Raw genomic sequence first — 23,532 nt, forward strand, 5'->3', positions numbered from 1 at the left:
GGTGGAGTAGAGAGTAAGCTGTGTCTCTGGAATTTTCAGTGACATAAGATATAACTCCCCTTTTTTGCTCAAGCCAATTTCATTTGTGTTTCTGACACTTGTAACTGATTGGAAACAAACAAACAACCACACCAGTTTTCATCAGTTCTGACTCCTGGTGACCCTATGTGTGTCAGATTAGAACTGTGCCCCATAGGGTTTTCAGTGGCTGATTTTTCAGAATTAGATGGCCAGGCCTTTCTCCTGAGGTGCCCCTGGGGGTCTTGAACCTCCAACATTTCCATTAGCAGCTGAGCCAATATGCTAACCATTTGCATCACCCAGGTACTCCTTCATAACTGATGTAAGCTCTTTTCACCTTGGCTTCTTTATTGCTCAGTACAATGTGGCATGTAGTAGGTACTTAAGTAATATTTACTGAGCAGAACTTTCTGACCTCAAAGCCCAGGCCCTCTCCACTGCCATTCCATGCTTGCAAGCAGAGGTCACTGGGCATGCAGCAAAGAACGTGTACCTGTTGATGACGGGCAGGTGACTGGGCCCTTCTCCAGGTGAGTGTGGCACACAATAGTATTTAAAGTACTTGGGTAAGAGAGGGCCTCTGTTCTGGAGCCTTCAGCCAGAGCACACCCCAGAGACATTCGTGGGAAATCAGCCTCCCTCTATTCATGCTGAGATGGAAATAAGCCGAGAGAGGAGTGGACTCTGCAGTACCACTGATGCCCTAATAAGGAGGCTCCATGCATCTGTCAGAGCACAGGAGGGCTGGCGACAGCTCTCTGCTGTCTCCTAGAAGCAGCTGGATGAGGCTGGGAAGACCCTTGGACTTATCAGGACATCACGGTTCTACTCTCAGCTCTGCCATTGATCAGTTTCATGACCCTGGGGAAGTCACTTCCCCTGTCTGCACTTTCTTCTTCCACGTGTAAAATGGAGTTTATAATACCTACCTTACAGGGTTACTGTCAGGAATAAAGGAGATCATGCCTAGGAAAGTGCCCTGCAGGTCATGAGGCCCTAGATAGAGGGTGAGGAGGCTACTTGTTTTATCCCTCCTCCAGTTCCTGCCATGAATGGTGGCTGTCCCCACACGTCCTTTGTCTCTTACCTTTCCGTCATGGCCACCTGCTCCAGCATGGCAGAGCCTGTGTTGGCCTTCCAGTTCCCAGAGATTGAGGTTCTCCTGTATCAGAACAAATAATACAACTGAGGACATTAGGGACACCTGCCATGGACTTGCTTTCCTTTTTTGCTTTGGCAAATAATACAACTGAGGGCATTAGGGACACCTGCCATGGACTTGCTTTCCTTTTTTGCTTTGGCTATTAGGAGGCTCAGATTCAAGTGTCTAGCTCACATTATGGTGTGTATTCTTAGGTACATACTCTGCCCTCAGCTTTATTTTTCTTCATAGTGACTGCCTTATTAACTCATTTTCTATCTTACATATCCTTTTCTAAGTCATCTTTGAAATTTAAAAATTAAATTAAAAAAATGCCTGCATCATCAAATGAAATTATCCAAACCTCGGCCTCCTGTTTTTGAGAAAGAGAACCAGGGCAATGTAGTACAAGGTATTCTGGAATTTTTTGAGGGCATCAAAATATAGGAAAAATGATACACGGAGAGAAGCAATCACCTGTCCACAGGGAAGAGCTGGAAGGCTTTCTGACCTCTGCCTGCCCCACTGCCCTTCCCTGTTCCCTTGTTCTTTCTGTTCCAGCAACAACTGACCTCCTTTCTGGTTCTCCAATACCCATGACTCTTTCCTATGTCAAGGCCTCCACAGGTATTCTTCCCTTTGCTAGACACGGTCTTCATCTCCGCCTTGGCCCCCCAAGTCCTACTCATCCATTCGATTTCCTTACTGTCTGCCTTCCCCAACAAGAATAGGCTGCCCTACACTCTCTACACTAATGTTTAGCAATGCTCATCTTATTTGTAATGGCTACTGTTTTATATTGTCTTCCCTGATGGAGTGGAAGCCCCTGAGGGCAGGGAACCTGTTTGGCTTACCCCTTGTATCTCCAGTGCCCTATAGGGGCCTGGCAGGTGGTAGATGCTCAGTAGCTACTGACTGGGTAAGGGACTGTGTATGTGGGGTAGGACCCACACAGACTCTCCATGGCCCTGTGGTACAGGTGGACTCGGCAAAGCCTGAACAAGTTTAACTAAAGTGGCACAGGTAATGCTATTTGTTTTGTGGCTACGGGTAAGCAAGTGGCTAAGATTAAACCAGGGGAGAGGAACTGCCACAAAAATCTGCCCTGAAAGAGAAAATAAAGTATATGTGAGCACAGATGCTGGGAAGAGATGGTGGCCAACAGAAGCCATGATTATTAAGGGGTGGAGTGACATTGATACATTCTGTGTCACTTCAGTCCAGTTCTGATCAGCTCAACTCAATTCAGGAAACATTCACTGGGCCACCCTATGTCCTGGGTACTGGACTAGCGTAAGTGTGCAGAGATGATGCCCTCCTCACAGGATGCTCACTCCCTAGAAGGGTGGACTAGCCAAAAGCTAGAGTAGAGGCATGGTAGGGTTAGCAATGCACAAGATGAGTGAAAAGCTCTTGGGACACAAAGGAGAAACCAAAGTCACTTAATGAGACCCAGGAAGGTGGCCATTGAACTGTGCCTTGGAGGATAGGTAGAATTTGGCATGGTGGGGTCTGTATGGTGGTAAAAGATGGACTTGAGTCAGTCAGATAAGAATTTGAATCTTGGTTCCAGCATTTACTAACCATATAACCATGGGCAAGTATCCTCACCTTTGAGTCTTAATTTTGTCAATGGCAAAATGGGAATAATTATGTTGTTGTTGTATGCTATTGAGTTGATTCTAACTCATAGCAACCCTATATAGTACTCTCCACATGGGATGTTGTGTGGATTGAAGGAAATATTCTCATAATCTCTTAGCACAATGGGTGCTACTATTATTTCTCAGTAAGTGGGGACAAGAAAAGAAAGCATTCCAAGGGGCAGAGGCAGCAGGAACACAAGCCAGATTGTTTTCCTTGGTGAGCTCTGATATTTAATGAGTGCTTTCTATGTCTGAGACATGAATCTAAGGCCTTTATAAGCATTGGTTCATTTCAACCTCACAAAACCTAATGAGTCAGGCATTATTATTATCATCCCCTTTTGATAGATAAGAAAACTAAGGTTCAAAAGTTTAAATTACTTGCAAAAAGGCCACAATTAGTTAGTAGCAGAAGCAGGACCCAAACCATGTCTGACAAATTCCGTGCTCTCAACTACAGCTCTCTATGGTAGAGTCCTTGGCAGGCCTGGAGAAATGGATGAGCCAGTCCAACTGTGATTCAGCATTGGAATGCAGATAGAGTGTAGACTGTGACAAACAAATCTACCTATTTTACAGACATATGACATAACCTCACTGAAGGAGGGTAGGGTAAGAGGTGCTGACCTAAATAACTTTGGTAATGAGTGGAGACTATAAGACTAAAGACAAAAGAAACTGTACGTAAGCACTCCACTCTAGTTGATAATGTTGCTTCCCCTGAGGCTATCAGTTAACATTCTAGAACTGCACGTGTCTGTTGTCGTTAGGTGCTGCCTAGTACGTTCTGACTCATAGCGATGCTATGCACAACAGAACGAAACATTGCCTGGTCTTGCTCCATCCCCACAATCATTGCTGTGCTTGAGCCCATTGTTGCAGCCGCTGTGTCAACCCATTTTGTTGAGGGTCTTCCTCTTTTTCGCTGACCCTCTACTTTACCAAGCATGATGTTCTTCTCAGGAATCGGTCCCTCCAGATAACATGTCCAAAGTACGTGACACAAAGTCTCGCCATCCTCGCTTTTAAGGAGCATTCTGGCTGTACTTCATCCAAGACAGAGCTATGTTTTGTTCTTCTGGCAGTCTATGGTATATTCAATATTCTTTGCCAAAACCATAATTCAAAGGCATCAATTCTTCTTCGGTCTTCCTTATTCATTGTCGAGTTTTCACATGCATATGAAGCAATTGAGAATACCATGGCTTCAGGTGCACCTTAGTCCTTAAAGTGACATCTTTGCTATTTAACACATCAGAGAGATCTTTTGCAGCAGATTTGCCCAATGAGATATAATGTTTGAGTTTTTTTTTTTTTTTTTTTTGCTTTAACAAAGAGAAATTTATTCTCTCACAGTCTAGTAAGCTAGATGTCTGAATTCAGGGTGCCAGCTCCAGGGGAAGGCTTTTTTTCTGTATCAGCTCTGGGTGAAGGTCCTTGTCATCAGTCTTCCCTGGCCTAGAAGTTTCTCAGTGCAGGGACCCCAGGTCCTAAGGATGTGCTATTCTCCTGGCTCTTGTTTCTTGGTGGTATGGGGTCCCCATGTCTTTCTGCTTGCTTCTCTCTTTTGTATCTCAAAAGAGATTGACTAATCTTGTAGATTGAGTCCTGCCTCATTAAAATAACTGCCACTAATCCTACCTCATTAACATGATAGAGGTAGGATTTACAGCACATCGGAAAGTCACATCAGGTGACAAAATGGTGGACAATCACGCAATACTAGGAATTATGGACTAGCCAAATTGGCACATGTATTTTCGGGGGACACAACTCAATCCATCCTTTGCCCCCCCAAATTCATGTTCTTCCCACATGTAAAACACATTCATCCCATATCATAGCAAAAGTCTTAAATCAACTCCAAGACCAAAATCCGAAAATTCCTCTTCATCCGTGAAATCTAGAATACAGGTTTTACCTGGTTCCAAAGTACAATGGTGAAAAAGGCACAAGGTAGACATTTTCATTACAAATAGGAGAAATTGGAGGGAAAGAAGGGAATGAAGCAAGTCAGCAGAACACATTACATTAGCCTTCAAGGCTTGAAAATAACCCTCTGTTCTCTGAGACCATTTACACAATGGCCCTGCCCTCTAGACTCTAGGTATTGGCCACACTTCCTGGATTCTGAGTGGAGGCCCCTTGGCCCTGGGCTTCAGCTCCATCTTCCAGGCCCACTGGAACAGCAACTCTGCTCCCTCGGCTTTGGGTGGCCCATTCTCCTAGTCTATCTGAGTGGTGAGGCAGCTTTTAGACCGAGGCAGCTCTGCTTCCTGTGTTCCTTGTCTCTTGGCTGCTGCTTCTGGGTTACTTGGCCTTTCAGCCCCCCAGGCCTTGCCGCCCACATCTGCCCTGCTGTGGCAAGTGTTCCAACACTCTTCAGCTCGATGGGTAAGTGCTCAGAGGCACCCCACTTCATCAGGAAGCCTGCTCAAAGGCACTTAGCTCTCCCTCTGTGCGTCAGCTCTGGTGCTGTCTTACACTAGTCCCCTGGTTTTGCCGCTGCTGGTTCTCTGCTGCTGCTGCTTGCCATCTGCACCATCTCCAGTGTAACAGCTGTCCTCACTTCCTTCTGAGTCCTCACCAGCATTACTTTTGATGCCCACAATTCCACCAACAGTCTCTTCAAGGCAATCTAGGCTTTTACTTTTAGGCACTTTAAAATTCTTCCAACCTCTATCCATTCAGTTTCAAAACCACTTCCACATTTTAGGTGTCTGTTAGAGCAGCACCCTACTCTCAGTACCAAATTCTGTCTTAGTCATCTAGAGCTGTTATAACAGAAATACTGTAAGTGGATTACTTTAACAAAGAGAAATTTATTCTCTCACAGTCTAGGAGGCTAGAAGTCCAAATTTAGGGTGCCAGTTCTAGGGGAAGGCTTTCTGACTATATTGGCTCTAGGGGAGGGTCCTTGTCATCAATCTTCCCCTGGTCTAGGAGCTTCTTAGCACAGGGACCCCAGGTCCAAAGGACACGCTATTCTCCTGGTTCTTGTTTCTTGGTGGTATGAGGTCCCCACATTGTTTGATTTCTTGACTGCTGCTTCTATGGGTGTTGATTGTGGATCCAAGTAAAACGAAATCCTTGACAACTTCCATATTTTCTCCATTTATCATGATGTTGCTTACTGATACAGTTGTGAAGATTTTTGTATAGTTTAATTGGACAAATAACTAAATGGATGGTAGATAATTGGAGCCAGGTTTTTTCTTGCTGAAGTGGGAGGTTACAGATAAACAATGGTGGAAGGCTAAAATGAGCCATGTGGTACTGGATGAAAGTTGGAGATATCAGTATGAACTTGTATTTAGCTTAATATAGACATGTTGTTGTTAGCTGACCCCTGACTCATGGCAACCCCATGCGTACGAGGATCAGACTGCTGTGATCTATAGGGTTTTCCTTGGCTGGTTTTTTGGAAGTAGAGCACTAGTTCTTTCTTCTAGTCAATTTTAGTCTGGAAGCTTCACTGAAGCCAGTTCAGCATTATAGCAACATGCAAGCTTCCACTAACAGATGGGTGGTGGCTTTGCATAAGGTGCATTGGTAGGGAATCAAGCCCAGGTTTCCCACGTGGAACATGAGAGTTCTACCACTAAACCCCAATATAGATATGTTGTTTTTGTTGTGTGTCCCCGGGCCGATTTTTGACTCAGCAACCCCATGTGACAGAGTAGAACTGCTCCATAGGGTTTCCTTTATGGAAGCAGATTGCCAGATCTTTCTCCTGTGGAGCCACTGGGTGGATTGGAATGGCCAGCTTTTGGTTAGTAGCTTAACCATTGTACCTCCAGGTTTCCTTAATATAGATATTAAGACAAACAAACAAAAAAAACCAAACTCATTGCCATTTAGTCGATTCCAATTCATAACGACCCTATAGGACAGAGTAGAACTGTCCCATAGGGTTTCCAAGGAACAGCTAGTGGATTCGAACTGCCAAACTTTTGGTTAGCAGCTGAGCTCTTAACCACCACGCCACACAGGGCTGAATATATATTGATATGGACGAATATATATTGAAATAACTGTGTGTGTAGATATGTATGCGTACACGGGCTTAGGATACATACAATTTTTCCCAAGCTCTGTCTGCTGAGAATATCTAGAAACGTTGACACCTCAGCAGCAACAAGCTCACACAGGCAGGGCAGGAAGTGGGTCAAAGAGGAGGTCAGATGGTTGGGGGCAGGAAGAATGGTCTACGTTGAGGAATGACACGAACCCCCTCCCTCAGATGTGGGCCAACCCAGGGTACAGGAAATGCCATAACTAATGACAGATTGGAGCTCAGCATAGAGAGGCTCAGCATAGAGAACGCAGCAATGAGGTAATCCTCAAGAAGAGAAACTGGGGCAAGGTATTGTCAATGTCAAGTGGAAACTCTAACAATGAGGAGAGGAGGGAAATGATATCATGACGGACGGATGGAGGGGCTTCAAGAATGCATTAAGACTGCCGCAGTGGGATGTGCCACAATTCAGAGAGGGAAGGGAGGAGGAGATAGTATCACCCCAAGGATAACTGAGAATAGTGACAGTTCTGGCCAAGCTCATGAGTGGAAAAGGATGACTGCCAAAACTCTACTACAGCAGGGCAGAAGAATTCCTTGAGAACTGGCTCCATTTTTTATCTCCTAATACTTTCTTGTAGGTCAACTTCCTGCATCTCCTCCGGTTGCCCAGCCAATGGAAGAGTTGAGTAGTTGAGACAGAGACCTTATGGCTTGCAAAGTCTAAAATATTTACTATCTTGCCCTTTTATAGAAAAAGTTTACCAATCTCTGGTCTAAGCAGTCCAGGTAATATGAAAGCAACCATATAGACAACACATAAACAAACAAGCATGGCTATGCTCAATAAAACTTCATTTACAGAAACAAGTTGCAGCTGGACTTGACCTACTGGCTGCTTGCTGACCCTGGAGCACAAGCTACACTGCACAGAGGCACATGGACAGAGACTTCAAGTGTCCAACCAGTCATTGCAGTCCTTAAATATGGGGCCATGCACACAGTTGGTGCTTCATAAATGCTAGGGAACCAGGCAATAATTCTGGTCTCTTTAAGGTCTTCTCATTTCTCATGGAACCAACAACCACATTCTGAATTCAGAGACAGGGAAGCCCTGGAGCGGATAGGATCTCATCCAAAGAATGAGACTTCCCACCTCTTCAAGAACCCTCCCCTATCCTTGTAACCACCCTTTGCCTGAACCACCTCTGCAGCAGTGAATATATGTTGTTTTTTTTTCTGCCTGGCATCCTCTCTTTTCTCTTTTACTTTACTCAGAGCTCTTCTATTTCCATTGCAGAATGATTCAATGCATTGCATGCCATCTTGGTGGGATTGTCCATATTGGTTTTCTGCCTTTCTCCAACCAATAAGCATGTGACCAACATTGGACTAATCAGTGCTGCTTCCATGGATCAGAACCTTGAGTCAAGCACTGAAAATGAGGGCTGATTCATTTCCCAGTGTAGGTTTCAAAGGATGTCTACTATATCTAACTGCTCAAATTCCTGGGGCTGCCCTGGACCCTAATCTTTCTGAGATTGCTAGTTTAGCTTATTTAAGTTTCTGATCACCCACAGTCTTCTAATACATTCCATTAAAAACAAACACCCCTTGAATTAGTCATAGTTGCTTTCTGTTGCTTGCAGCCTGAGAAATCTGATGTAACCTCCTACCTGGTCTCATTGGTTCCAGGTAAACCCTTTGTAGCCAATAGCCCTAGAGGGGTCTTTTTATAAATACAGGCCAGAACATGTCACTTCTCTGCTTAGAGAAGAGTAGATGGGAGGGGAGGGGAAGGGAGGAGAGAAGAGGAGAAAAGTGAAGAAAATCCAATCCCTCTTGGCAGGGCATTCAAGGCCCTCCTTGATTTGTCTCCTAGTTTCTCCTTCAGTCTTGTCTTCTGTAACATACACCCTCTATATACTTGCAGTTTCCCCAACATGCCAAGCATCTCTTCCTCTGGGAAAACAGCCTTTGTTGGGGTAGAAAGAGTTCTATCCTTGCATAAGTTGTAACAGAACCTCAGCCCTTAGCAGCACTGACCACAGAAGGGGAGTGAAGGAGACAGAAAGGGAGAGTAATGATGGAGATCACTGTCTTGGCGCAGAGGGAGGAGAGCAGCAAGCTAAACACACATTTCTAATCTCCCTCTTCCCACACTCTCCCCCCATTCTTGCTCCCAACTCCCCCAGCCCTGCACCAGGGACTCACATGTATGCCTTGTAGTTGGATCCGATTTTCTGGATGCGGATATCATACTTGGAGTCGATGAAGGCCTCAGTGGTGGCATAGGTTTTGGCCATGGCTACCACGCTGGTGATGTCCTGGTAGTCATGCTGGTTTTCCACTTTGATCTGTGTGGGATGATGAGGGGGGTGAGTGCCACCCACTAGCAATTCGCTGAGTACCCGCCCAGTGCCGGACCTAGTGCTCCATAGACAGAGACCAATGGAACATGGCCCCTAGCCTGGAGAAGGCCACCCTTCTAGCAGGGGAGGCAGACATAGGAAACAAATCATCTCAATACATACCTGTACAAGGTATAGAAGGGGAAGTGAGCAATTCCATTTGGGGTCATCAAGGAAATTTTATAGAAGATGGGGTCTGAATGGGGTTTGGGAGAATGAATCCAGGTTTCAGATGGAGTATGTAGGGGGCATCCTTTGGAGAGGAATAAGGATGTGCAAAGCCATCGGTGTGAACAACCACATGGTGCTGTGGGAAGGCCGATTGGTTCAGACTGGCTGAGTGGGCAGGAAGTTGTGTCAGCAGGGTCATAAAAACCAACAAACAAACCCCACTACTGTAGAGGTGATTCTGACTCATGGTGACCCTATAGGATTTCCAAGGCTGTAATCTTTACGGAAGCAGACTGCCAAATCTTTCTCCTGTGGAACAGCTGGTGGGTTCGAACTGCCCACCTTTTGGTTAACAGTTGAGTGCTTTAAGCACTGCTTCACCATGGCTCCTTCAGCAGGATCATGGTGGCAGGGGGTCTCAAATGCTTTGGTAAGAAGCTCAAATTTTTGCCTGAAGTTTGGAAAGCCACTGAAGGGAGGAAGGAGACTTTAAACCAGAAAGTGGCCTGACTTGTCTTTTAGAAAAATCACTCAAGCAGCTGTGTAGAGGATTGAATGGAGGGGTGTTAAGATGGGCGACAGGGAGACGTTAGAAAGAAGGATGTGTGTATCGTGTGGGTGGTGTGTGCAGTGTGTGTATGTGTGCAGGGAGTTTGTAGGAGATGTGTCTGTGTGGTATGCGTGTGTATGGTGTGTGCAGTGTGTGTGTGTATGATGTGTGTAGTCTGTGATGTACGTGTACGTGATGTGTTTGCATGTGTGTTGTGTATTGTTTTTGTGGTATGTTTTTTGGGTGTTCATATGGTGTGTGCGATGTGTATAGAGTGTGATGTATGTGTGGGTGGTGTTTTTTGTGTGTGCTTGCAGTGTGTATGTGTGGTATGTAGTATGTGGTGTATATGTGTGTGTTGTTTTTTGTGTGTGCATGGTGTGTATATCCATGTGTGTGCATGATCATACTCTGGACAAGGCTAGCCGTGCTGGGCCAAAGGCCTTGGGGTGAAACTTGCACTGTTCACTGGGCTGAGGCCAAGAACATGGGGCTGTGTCCTGGGGTTAGGGCGAGGTCCCAGGACAGCCTGAGGCCAGATGCAGGGATGAAGGCCAGAGTTCTGTGATAGCCATCTCAGACACAACAGAGACTGACTCCGTGGCTGTGGACAGCAGGGCAGTCTGCCCCTCCTGCTGCCCGTGGGGCCCTGCTTGTCCACTTCCTCCCCTGTCACGCTCACCTGGGCAGCAGGGGAGTTCTGATGCTGGGCAGGGTGGGCAGAGCCCAGATCCACTCTGAGGGGCTGGGTGCTGGGCAGCCTGGGTGGGAGGGTCTGCCAGGGTGAGAAGGGTGGGCTTGGTCCTCACATCTTTACAACCTCTCCTCCTAGCCCCTTCTTGCCTGCCGTTTGAAGCTCAGCACTGCCCTGACAACGCCATGATAATACCCACCCAAGTCTGCACCAACCGCACAGCTTACAAAGCGTTTCCTCAGCTCTCCTGGGGGCCCCAAACTGGCTGTGACCCAGGCAAGGTGGGCATTATCATGGCCATTTCATAGATTCAGAAACAGATTCCTTGACTTGCCCAAGGCCATAGAGCAGCCAAGCACAGAGTGAGGAGTGAAACCCAGGGCTGCAAAGGGTTAGCTGTTATTCGTAGCAATCTCTCAGTATGTATTGGTGCCTGCCAGCTGTCCCTCCCTGGGACAAGACTCGGGTTGGCAAACCTTTCTTCTCCACTCTCTGACAGCCCAGCCTCTCTCCCAGTGGTGACTCTGAGTCCCACTTTGCAGAGAAAATAAAAGTTGTCAGGCGAGAGTTTTCTATTTTCCAAACTCATCAACTTTCCCACTTGTTCCCCAGCCCCAGTGGCAGCAACATGCCTCCTCTTGCCCAAGGTCGAACCTACTCTTGACCTAGATCTTCCAGGGCTATGACTGCTGGCTGTCCCCTAGATTCCATTCTCCTTTCTTCCTTTAGTAATAGGACTCCTAAGTTTTAGCTGGGTACCTGGTCTTTAAGCTAAAGATTTTTTTGTTCTAGACTCTCTTACAGCTAGATGTGACCAAGTGTCCACGTTCTGGCTGATGAAAACATGAGTGGATGTGATGTGAGCAACTTCCGGGTGATGCCCTTAAGATGAAAAAGAATCTTCCCTTTCCCTTCTTTCCACTGACTGGGATGTGGACGTGATGGTGTGAGCTGGAGCAGCCATCTCGGGCCTCAAGATGGAAGCCACATGTTAAAGGCCCCCAAAGTGTACACAGTCTGTTCTCACAAAACTGGATCCACCCTTGGATCCACTCATGTTTGTCTCCCCATTAGACTGTGAGCCTCTTCAAGACAGAAAATGAGCCTCCTTCACAGGTGTCACACCTGTGCCTGGCACATTGTAGATGTAGGCGTGTGTTTGCTGGATTGAATATAAGAGGCTGGATAAAAGACCTGCTGGTAATTTGGAAGGGGCAGGGGGATGGAAGGAAAAATAAGGGAACTTGGAAAAAGGAAAGCAAATGTGTTTCAGGGAGCCTGCTTCTATAAGGTGATTTTTTTGACAAAGGCTTAGAACTGTGTTCTACAGGTGCAATGGCTTACAGCTTACATCACGGGCCTTTGAGAACCTGATGATGTCGGGACCCTGGAGAAGGGACAAGGTACCCTGGAGCTGTGGATGGGTGGGTGGAAGCTGGAGGGGATGCTGGTGGGTCCTCACGTCAGAAAGGGCAGGTGGGATGAGGGGACATTCGGGAGGGGCAGCCAGCACGGATGGTGAAATGGCTGGTGGCCCTCGGACGGAGACTTGGCGCTCTGGTTTATTTACTGGCTGGAAACTCCTCCAAGGGTTTGCAAAGAGACTGAAAACAGGAAGTCCCAAATGAGCTGTGATTCAAAATTAGCCATGTGCTGCCCTGGGGAGCTCTGAGGGGCCAGTAAACTCTGACTCCACAGGCTCACGTGGACTCACTTCTTCTCCCTTCTCTCATCTCCCGTCTCTCTTCTTTCCTTCCTTTCTCTCCTTCTCCTCTGTCTTTCTTCTCTCCCACACTCTTTCCTCTTACTTTGAATATTGTCCCTCTCCCTCCTTTTTCTCTTTCCTTCACTTTTTCCTTTGTAGCTTCTTTCTTCTGTTGTCCTTCTCCAGTCTCTCCCTTCCACCTCCTTCTCTCCCTCTCCCTCTCCCTCCATTCTCCCCTCCCCTTGCTTTCTATTCCTTCCCCATCCCTCCCTCTCTGTTTCTCCTGCTTCCTTCCTCTCACAGAATCTACATTCAATTTCTCCTTTCTGAATTGCCTTACCTCCCTTGTGTGTGCACGTGTGTGCATGTGCATGTGTGTGTGCACATGTATGTACCTGTACATGTGTGCTGTGTCCTGAGTGTGAGCTAGGAGGGAAGGTGGAAACAGGGAGAAGGACAGAAACCGGAGGGAGGAGGGTTAGGATACAATTCAGAGTCTTCCAAATGGGATTCACTCAGAAGTCTCCTACTCCATGAAGAAAACTAAAGACACAAGGGAAAGATTAGCCCAAAGGTGTCCAGCACAACTAGATGGTGCCCAGCTACCACCACCGACTGCTTTGCCAGGCATCACAATAGAGGGTTCCAGACAGAGCTGGTGGAAAATGTAGAACAAAATTCTAACTCACAAAAAAAGACCAGACTTAGTGGTCTGACAGAGATTGGAGAAACCCCAAGAGTATGGCCCCCAGACACCCGTTAATCTCAGTAATGAAGTCCACCCTTCAGCCAAAGATTGGACAGGCCCATAAAGCAAAACAAGACTAACAGGGCACACCAGCCCAGGGGCAAGGACTAGAAGACAGGAGAGAACAGGAAAGCTGGTAAAAGGGAACCCAAGGTCAAGAAAGGAGAGTGTTGACATGTCATGGGGTGGTTAACCAATGTCATAAAACAATATGTGCACTGTTTAATGAGAAACTAGTTTGTTCTGTAAACATTCATCTAAAGTACAATAAAAAAAAAAAAAAAGAATTATACTTCATGAAATAAGAAAAAAAGTCTCCCATTCCAAATTCCACTTGGGATGAAAAAGTTGTCTTCTATGTACTTGGATTGTCCACTGTTTTCTTCAACATCTCCAATAATTGGGAGCTCACAACTTGGGCAAAGCTGCTTCATCCTCTTTAGGGAAACTCAACTTGTTCTACTGTGTGTTACACAAGAACAAATGAATAATGCTGGAGTGGGTCTGATTAGTGATGAGATGGGGTAAGTCTCAGCTCTCTGGCTTGTGTCTGCTCTTCAACCATTCGAAGAGAACCACCCAGGTATGCCTAAGTCACTCTCTTCTTTAACCCCCTCCCAATATGAGCCAGTTCTAAACTTTTTACTACCTTGAAATGCTCTCTTAGACTATGTGGTGCCAGAATTAGACACCATTTCCTAGATTTGCTTTCACCAGCAGACAGTGGGTAAGACTCACTTCCCTCTACCTGGATACATATATTCTGGTATACTCCTGCCTCAGGGCCTTTGCACTTGCTGCACTTTGCCTGCGTGGTTTACACCCTCACTTCTTTCACGTTTCTGCTCTGGCATCACATTCTCAGAGGCTACTCCTCCCCCCAGCCCTCCCCATCCACTTTACCCTGCTTTGTTTTTTTTATAGCATTTTTACTACCTGTATAAAAAAAAAAAAAATTTTCTATTTATTTATTGTCTTTCTTCCCTATAATCCCACTAGGATGTAAGCTCTGCAAAGACACGGCTATATTTTCAGTACCTATAACAACATTGGGAAACTATAGGTGCTCAATATTTGTTTAATGATTGAATAAATCTACCTATTTACAGCTATGCATTGCCTGCCTTTTATATCCTGATAATACTGAGTGTTTCTTGAGGAGTGCTGGAGGCTGGAGATACACCAGGGAGTAAGAGATTTATGATTTCTTATCCAAGTGGAGCTTTGAGCCTGTTCATTATCTTGCTTCTATTAATACAGCTTAATAGAATGTTAGCCTTTTTGGATCCATGTGGAGCTTGTCCTAAGCTACTACCATGAGGTTTTTTAAATTTTTTACATAAGGTTCTGAAAATCCACATCTCCCCAAGCTTGAACTTGTGTGGTTGATGTTTTTTAATTCCAGAGCAGAACATTACATTTACCCCTGCAAAAGTTCAGCTCATAGCATAACAATGATTGTGAGGATGGTGCAGGAATGGGCAATGTTTAGTTCTGTTGTACATAGGGTCACTATGAGTTGGAGCTGCCTTGACAGCACCTAACAACAACAATGTTCAGTTCTTATGTTTTTGTCTGCCCATCCATCTTCCAATATTGATTCTGCCTTCCAAACTGTTAGCTATCCCTCTCAGCTCTATGTCCTTCATAATTTTGGCACACTCTTCCCATGCCTAATTCCAGCCTTTTGACCATGCATAAGTTATTTACTTTCTCTGAGCCTCAGTTTCCTCCTCTGTTAAATCTGATAATAACAACTACCTTGCAGGATTATTATGATAATTAGATGAAATTAAAAGCTTAAAGGGTCTACTTAGCATAGGGTCTGGGATCTACTAGGTGCTCAATATAAGTTGGGTCTATTCAGTTGGATAATTACTAGAACTCTCTGCTGACAATGAACCATCAATCAGCACCCTTTTACACAATTATTCACCCAGCTCAAGTTTACCTCTTGCTTAACCATCCAAATTCCTTCTCTCCCGTGACCTGTGTGATATCATAAAACTTAGCAAGCTCTTAGCAAAGTTTCAGGAACATAATAGATGCTCCTTAAATATTTATGAACTAAGCAAACAATTTGGTTAGGTGGCTAGTCATCTGACGGTCAGAGAGTATTCATTCGTTCATTCATTCATCCATCCATTCTGTAAGTATTGAGGTCCCCTCAGGAGCCAAAGCTGGAGACCTAAGAAAAGTTGTTAAAGTATTTATATTTTTATGCTACTTGTTCTAGAATGGACTTGTAGTAAATTTCAAAGGCACGTAACATATAAAAATATACATTAATTAAAAGCTGTACAACAGGAATTCCACTTCTAGAACCCATCCTACAACTACAGTGGCAAAAACACGGAATGGCATATGCACAAGGGTATTCATTGCAGCACTATTTGTAATAGCAAATTTTCTGATACTGCTTGGGCTGTGTTCTACATTCTCAGAGGTTCACCAGCTTTCCTCATGGGCCCTTGAAAATTTGATGGAGTCAGGGACTCAGGAGAAAGAGAAAGGTGGCCTGGAGCTGTGGGTGGGTGGGTGCTGAAGGGGATGTTGAGATGGTCCTCAGGTCAGAAAGGGCAGGTGGGATAAGAAGGCATTCGGGGGGGCTGCCACAGCCATAGCTGGCCCACCTGTCTACCAACAGGGGACTGGTTGAATAAATGGTGGTACACGCACACAATGGAGTACTTTGCAGCTGTGAAAAGGAATGAGGAGGATCTCTGTATCCTACTACGAAATCCATTGCCAATGAGTTGATTCCTACTCATAGTCACCCTGTAGGACAAAGTGGAACTGACCCATAGGGTTTCCTAGGCTGTAATCTTTATGAGAGCAGATTGCCACATCTTTCTCTTGAATCCTACTATAGTGTGATCTATATACTGTTACGGAGTGAAAAAAGCAGGATGCAGAGCAGTTATCTTTTATCTAAGAGTTCATGTGTGTGTACAAATTTGCTTAAAAATTCACACACACACACAGTGAAGGGATAAACCAAAACCAAATGAGAATGGTTACTTATAGAGCAAGAGAAGGACTAAACCAAAAAACCAAACCCATTGCTGCTGAGTCGATTCTGACATAGAGTGGATGGAAGCCTGACGTATCCGTATGTACCTTGGTTTATAATTTTGACTTTAGAACTAAGTGGATGTGGTGAGAGGTCCCTGGGTGGTGCAAATGGTTTGGGATTGGCTGTTGATCGAAAGTTTGGTGGTTCGAGTCCACTCATCAGCACCGCAGGAGAAAGACCTGGTGATCTGCTTCCATAGAGATTATAGCCAAGAAAACCTCCCGGAGCAGTTCTACCCTGTAACACATGGAGTTGCTGTGAGTTGGAGTCAACTCAGTGGCAGCAGTTATTAAATGTGGTAATATAATTAAAAAGCAAAATAGATGGAGAATGGGAACCAGACAAGGATACTCTTTATCATTACTCTTATTCAACATTGTGCTGGAGGTCCTAGCCAGAGCGATTAGGCTAGAAAAAGAAATAAAGGGCATCCAAATTCGTGTGGAAGAAGTAAAAGTATCTCTATTTGCAGATGATATGATCTTATACACAGAAAACCCTTAAGAATCCACAAGAAAACTACTGGATCTAATAGAAGAGTTCAGCAAAGTCTCAGGATACAAGATAAACATACCAAAATCAGCTGGATTCCTCTACACCAACAAAGAGAACATCGAAGAAGAAATCACCAAATCAATACCATTTACAGTAGCCCCCAAGAGGATAAAATACTTAGGAGTAAATCTAACTAGAGACGTAAAAAGATCTACACAAAGAAAAAAACAAGGCACTACTGCAAGAAACCAAAAGAGACCTACTTAAGTGGAAAAACATACCTTGCTCATGGATAGGAAGACTCAACACTGAAAATGTCTATTCTACCCAAAGTGATCTATAGATACAACGCAATCCTGATCCAAATTCCAACATTTTTTAATGAGGTGGAGAAACAAATCATCAACTTCTTATGGAAAGGGAAGAGGCTCCAGATAAGTAAAGCATTACTGAAAAAGAAGAACAAAGTGGGAGGCCTCGCACTACCTGATTTTAGAACCTATTATACTGCCGCAGTAGTTAAAACAGCCTGGTACTTGTATAACAACAAATACATAGACCAATGGAACAGAATTGGGAACACAGACATAAATTCATCCACCTCTCTGAGTGGATGATATTTGACAAAGGCCGAAGTCCATTAAATGGGGGAAAAGACAGTCTCTTTAACAAATAGTGCTGGCGTAACTGGATATCCATCTGCAATAAAATGAAACAAGACCCATACCTCACACCATGTAGAAAAACTAACACAAAATAGATCAAAGACATAAATATAACATCTGAAACAATGAAGATCATGGAAGGAAAAATAGGGACAACCTTAGGAGTCCTAATACACGGCATAAACAGAATACAAAACACAACTAACAATGTACAAATGCCAGTTGAGAAACTAGGTAACTGGGAGCTTCTAAAAATCAAACACTTAGGCTCATCAAAAGACTTCACTGAAAGAGTGAAAAGACAACCTACAGACTAGGAAAAAATTTTTGGCTATGACAAATCTGATCGGCATCAAATCTCTAAAATCTATATAAAAAAAAAATCTATAAGGTACTGCAAAACCTCAACAACAAAAAGACAACTCAATTAAAAACAAAGGATATGAACAGGCACATCAGCAAAGAAGACATTCAGGTGGCTAACAGATACATGAGGAAACATTCACGATCATTAGTCATTAGAGAAATGCAAATCAAAACTACAATGAAATACCACCTCACCCCAACAAGACTGGCATTAGTCCAAAAAACAACAAAATAATAAATACTGGAGAGGTTATGGAGAGACTGGAACACTTATACACTGTTGGTGGGAATGTAAAATGGTACAACCACTTGGAAATTGATTTGGTGCTTCCTTAAAAAGCTAGAAATAGAAGTACCATAAAGCCCAGCAATCCCACTACTTGGAATATATCCTAGAGAAATAAGAGCCCTCACATGAATAGATGTTTGCACACCCATGTTCGTTGCAGCACTGTTTACAATAGCAATAAAATGGAAACAGCCTAGGTGCCCATCAACAGACGAATGGATAAACAAATTGTGGTACATTCACACAATGGAATACTATGTAATGATTAAGAACAACGACGAATCCACAAAACATCTCACAACATGGATGAATCTGGAAGGCATTATACTGAGTGAAATTAGTCAGTTGCAAAAGGACAAATATTGTATGAGACCACTATTATCAGATTTCAAGAAAAGGTTTAAACACAGAGGAAAACATTCTTTGATGTTTATGGCGGTGGGGAGGGAGGGAGAGGGGTATTCACGAATTAGATAGTAGACAAGAGTTATCTTAGGTGAAGGGAAGGACAACACACAATACAGGGGGAAGTCAGCACAACTGGACTAAACCAAAAGCTAAGAAGTCCTGAACACAACCAAACACTTCAAGGGACTAAGTAGCAGGGGCAGGGGTTTGGGGAGCATGCTTTCGGCAGACATCTGGCATAACAAATTTTATTAAGAAAATGTTCTGCATCCCACATTAGTGAGTAGTGTCTGGGGGGGCGGGTCTTAAAATTTTGTGAACGGCCATCTAAGATGCATCAATTTGTCCCAACCCACCTGGAGCAAAGGAGAAAGAAGAATACCAAAGACACAAGGAAAATATTAGCCCAAGAGACAAAAGGGTCACATAAACGAGAGACTCCATCAGCCTGAGACCAGAAGAACTAGATGGTGCCCGGCTACCACCAATGACCGCCCTGACAGGGAATACAACAGAGAGTCCCTGACAGAGCTGGAGAAAAGTGGGGTGCAGAACTCAAATTCACATAAAAAGACCAGGCTTAATGGTCTAACTGAGACTAGGAAAAAAAACAAAAACAAAAAAACTGAGACTAGAGTAACCCCAAAAGATATGGCACCCGGGCTCTCTGTTAACTCAGAACTAAAACCATTCTTGAAGCCAACTTTTCAGACAAAGATTAGGCTGAACTATAAAACATAAAATAATACTTGTGGAGAGTGTACTTCTTAGTTCAAGTAGATACACGAGCCTAAATGCGCAGCTGCTGTCCAGAGGCAGGATTAGAAGGTAGAAAGAGATAGGAGCTGACTGAATGGACATGGGAAACCCAGGGTGGAAAAAGGAAGTGTGCTGTCACATTATACGGATAGCAACTAGGGTTACATAACAATACTTGTATAAATTTTTGTATGAGAAATTAACTTGAGCTGTAAACTTTCACCTAAAGCACAATTAAAAAAATAACAAATAATTGGAGAAAAAATTTCCTGAAAATGAAAAACAAAATGAGATGAATGAACCTAGCAACATATCAAGTAGGTAGCTTAAGCATACAGAGAAGAATGACTTCGAGTGGCTTTAAAACACAATACTTCTCCAGAAAGCTGAGCAGATGAACTTCTGTACTACCTGAGTTTCTTGAATGAATTTCTCCTATGGGCTATAACCCACCATATCATAATTAACTACTTGACTGTCCTTCCCACTAGACTTTATATTCTTAGTAGCCTGGTCTACAGTTGACACATTGTAATTGTAGGTGTTCTATAAATATTTGTTCAACCAGAAAAAAAAACCCAATATAATAATTTAACTGTACATCCCTGTTGGAAAAGATCCAAATGATTTTTAAAAACTGCTAAGAAAAAGAAAACTTTACTCAGCAATCATATTGTTACCAATAATATTGGTATTTTTTTTTTTTTAAAACTATTGTAATAGTTATTTGCCCTCGAGTCGATTCCAACTCATAGGGACCCCAGGTGACACAGTACAGCTGCCCCAAAGGGTTTTCTGGATTATAATCTTTACGGAAACAGATCGCCAGGTCACCGTGGTTCAAACCACCAACCTTTCAGTTAGCAGCTGAGGGCTTAGCTGTTTGAGCCGCCAGGGCTCCTTTTAAGAGTAAGGATGTTAATGTTGCCAGGAGCCAAGATTTTTCAGCATAAGAGAAAAGAGATGCAATTTTAAAATCAAAGAAACCAAGAGCCCTATAATCTAAAATTTGAATTAAAAATGTCAGCATGAATTTATGATGTATTTTTCTCTTTGCAAAAACAAACAAAACAACAACAACAAAAACCCCTAAACAAACCACAGGCGGTCTGCCTGTGGCCACTAAAAAGGCCTAGAAGGAATGACCAACCAAGTAGCAATGAACACATCTAGTGCTCTGATTGGAGTCTCCAAAAACCTTTTTTTTTTTTAACTGAAAGAGACCAGGGCTCCTCGGCAGAATGGCTGATTCAGTTTGAGTCAGGAAGTGTGCAAGATCAGCTTATAACATCTTGTCATGCTAGAAAGAGGGACGCTATCAGAGACTATTGGGTAGTGTCAAGAGGACACGTGACCAACTTGAAAGAACTCCCATGGCCAAAGATGAGATGATGTGAGTAATACAAAGAGTAATGACTGCAGTATAACAGAGTGTTTAAGAATGCAAGCTCACATCCCGGCCTCATCACTTCTTAGCTGTGTGACCTTGAGCAAGTTACTTAGCCTCTCTGTGTCTCACTTCCCTCATCAGCAAAATGTAGATACCTGGCTGTTGAGCATTAGGTTAGATACTGTGTATAAATGGCTTAGAGGAGGTCTTGGCTCATTCCAAGCACTCAGTACATGTTAACTATTATTATTAATCCCTTATATATTCCTAATACCCAGTGTAGTGCTTGGCATGAAGTGGGTACTCAATAAATATTTGCTGGAAGAACGAGTGAAGGGACCAGTCATGGGAAAAGCTGGGGAAAGAGAATCTAGGCAGAGGGAAAAGGAGGTGCAAAGGTCCTGAGGCCGATGTTGCCTGTCGTAAAGAGACACACAAGCATATAAGCTTTAACAGAAAACTGAGTGTTAGTATTTTCTTATGGAAGCTGAGGTGCTAATAGGGATTCATGCCTGAAGAGCAGGCAATCCCATCTCCCCTTAGACTCAAACACAGGGAATGGAACCAAGATCCTCCCCAGAAGAAAACAGTTTTGAATCAATCCTAATGCAGAGACACGTGAGCAATCGAAGTTCACTGCCCATTCCAGGAAACCCTGGTGGCATAGAGGTTAACAGCTACAGCTGCTAACCAAAAGGTCAGCAGTTCAAATCCACCGAGTGCTCCTTGGAAACCCTATGGGGCAGTTCTACTTTATCCTATAGTGTCACTGTGAGTTGGAGAATAGCCTGAAAAACATTTAATGCAAGTGTGTCCAGCCGCTCACCTTGGCCAAACTCATCTCCATCAAGTTTCCGTAGAAGGCCTAGTTTGGAGCAAAGCTCCTTTCTGGTGTGATGGCCAAGACAAAGTTGTGTTTTTAAAACAAAGATAACTACATGAGGTAATTTATAGAACCTGGTTATTTACAAATCAGCTAAAAGTTGGGGGGACATCAACCAAAAATAATAACCGTGCTTTCAGAAAAGTTGCTCTGTGGTCTTTCTTTCTGGCAATATTTAGCTGGCAGGGTAAGCTGGGTGTTTGGGCCACTCTAGTTCGAGATAATAAAATCATAACCCTGGCCTACGAATGGAGCCCTGTTTTTCTGTTTTTGTAACAGGAAAGCGTGCATCCAGCTCATTCCAAAGTGGTATCAGCTCATTAAGAAACTAGTTAGATGGGTGTGGAGAGGGACAGGCTAAATCTCTGTTTTACCTCCCAGTAAATTAAAAAAAAAATTTTTATTGTGCTTTAGGTGAACGTTTATGGCACCAATTAGTTTCTCATTCAAAAAGTTATACACAAATTGTTTTGTGACTTTGGTTACAATCTCCGCAAAGTGTCAGCACTCTCCCCCTTTCCACCCCAGGTTCCCTGTGTCCATTCATCAAGTTTTCCTGTCCCTTCCTGCCTTCTTGTCTTTGCTTTTGGACAGGTGTTGCCCATTTGGTTCCCTATACTTGATTGAACTAAGAAGCATGTTCCTCACATGTGTTATTGTTTGTTTTATGTTGTTGTTAGGTGCCGTCGAGTCGGTTCCGACTCATAGCGACCCTATGCACAACAGAACAAAACACTGCCCGGTCCTGCGCCATCCTTACAATCCTTGTTATGCTTGAGCTCGTTGTTGCAGCCACTGTGTCAATCCACCTTGTTGAGGGTCTTCTTCTTTTCCGCTGACCCTGTACTCTGCCAAGCATGATGTCCTTCTCCAGGGACTGATCCCTCCCGACAACATGTTCAAAGTATGTAAGACGCAGTCTCGCCATCCTTGCCTCTAAGGAGCATTCTGGCCGCACTTCCTCCACAACAGATTTGTTCATTCTTTTGGCAGTCCATGGTATATTCAATATTCTTCGCGAACCCCACAATTCAAAGGCGTCAACTCTTCTTCGGTCTTCCTTATTCATTGTCCAGCTTTCACATGCATATGATGTGATATGAAAATACCATGGTTTGGGTCAGGAGCACCTTAGCCTTCAGGGTGACATCTTTGCTCTTCAACACTTTGAAGAGGTCCTTTGCAGCAGATTTGCCCAATGCAATGTGTCTTTTGATTTCTTGACTGCTGCTTCCATGGCTGTTGATTGTGGATCCAAGTAAAATGAAATCCTTGACAACTTCAATCTTTTCTCCATTTATCATGATGTTGCTCATTGGTCCAGTTGTGAGGATTTTTGTTTTCTTTATGTTGAGGTGTAATTCATACTGAAGGCTGTGGTCTTTGATCTTCATTAGTAAGTGCTTCAAGTCCTCTTCACTTTCAGCAAGCAAGGTTGTGTCATCTGCATAACACAGGTTGTTAATGAGTCTTCCTTCAATCCTGATGCTCGTTCTTCTTCATATAGTCCAGCTTCTTGGATTATTTGCTCAGCATACAGATTAAATAGGTCTGGTGAAAGAATGCAACCCTGACGCACACCTTTCCTGACTTTAAACCAATCAGTATCTCTTGATCTATGTAAAAGTTCCTCAAGTGCACAATTAAGTGTTCTGGAATTCCCATTCTTCACAGTGTTATCCATAGTTTGTTATGATCCACACAGTCGAATGCCTTTGCATAGTTAATAAAACACAGATAAACATCCTTCTGGTATTCTCTGCTTTCAGCCAGAATCCATCTGACATCAGCAATGATATCCCTGGTTCCTCGTCCTCCTCTGAAATCGGCCTGAATTTCTGGCAGTTCCCTGTGGATATAATGCTGCAGCCATTTTTGAATGATCTTCAGCAAAATTTTGCTTGCATGTGATATCAATGATATTGTTCTATAATTTCCACATTCGGTTGGATCACCTTTCTTGGGAACAGGCATAAATATGGATCTCTTCCAGTCAGTTGGCCAGAAAGCTGTCTTCCATATTTCTTGGCATAGACGAGTGAGCACCTCCAGTGCTGCATCTGTTTGTTGAAACATCTCAATTGATATTCCATCAA

The 23,532-nt window shown here is 43.8% G+C and overlaps 1 protein-coding gene across 1 annotated transcript in view; it reads right to left on the reverse strand.

The window, feature by feature from the left end:
- Positions 1-23,532, reverse strand: part of SYN3 (synapsin III) — a 687,937-nt gene that overhangs the window by 36,101 nt on the left and 628,304 nt on the right. Inside the window, exons 8-9 of the mRNA XM_049884283.1 lie at positions 9,041-9,183; positions 1,109-1,183 (exon numbers count right to left, since the gene is read on the reverse strand). Coding sequence (XP_049740240.1) covers positions 1,109-1,183; positions 9,041-9,183 — 218 coding nt within the window. The remainder of the gene's footprint in view (positions 1-1,108; positions 1,184-9,040; positions 9,184-23,532) is intronic.

This window comes from Elephas maximus, chromosome 4 (assembly GCF_024166365.1).
Source record: "Elephas maximus indicus isolate mEleMax1 chromosome 4, mEleMax1 primary haplotype, whole genome shotgun sequence".
Lineage (NCBI taxonomy): Eukaryota > Metazoa > Chordata > Mammalia > Proboscidea > Elephantidae > Elephas > Elephas maximus.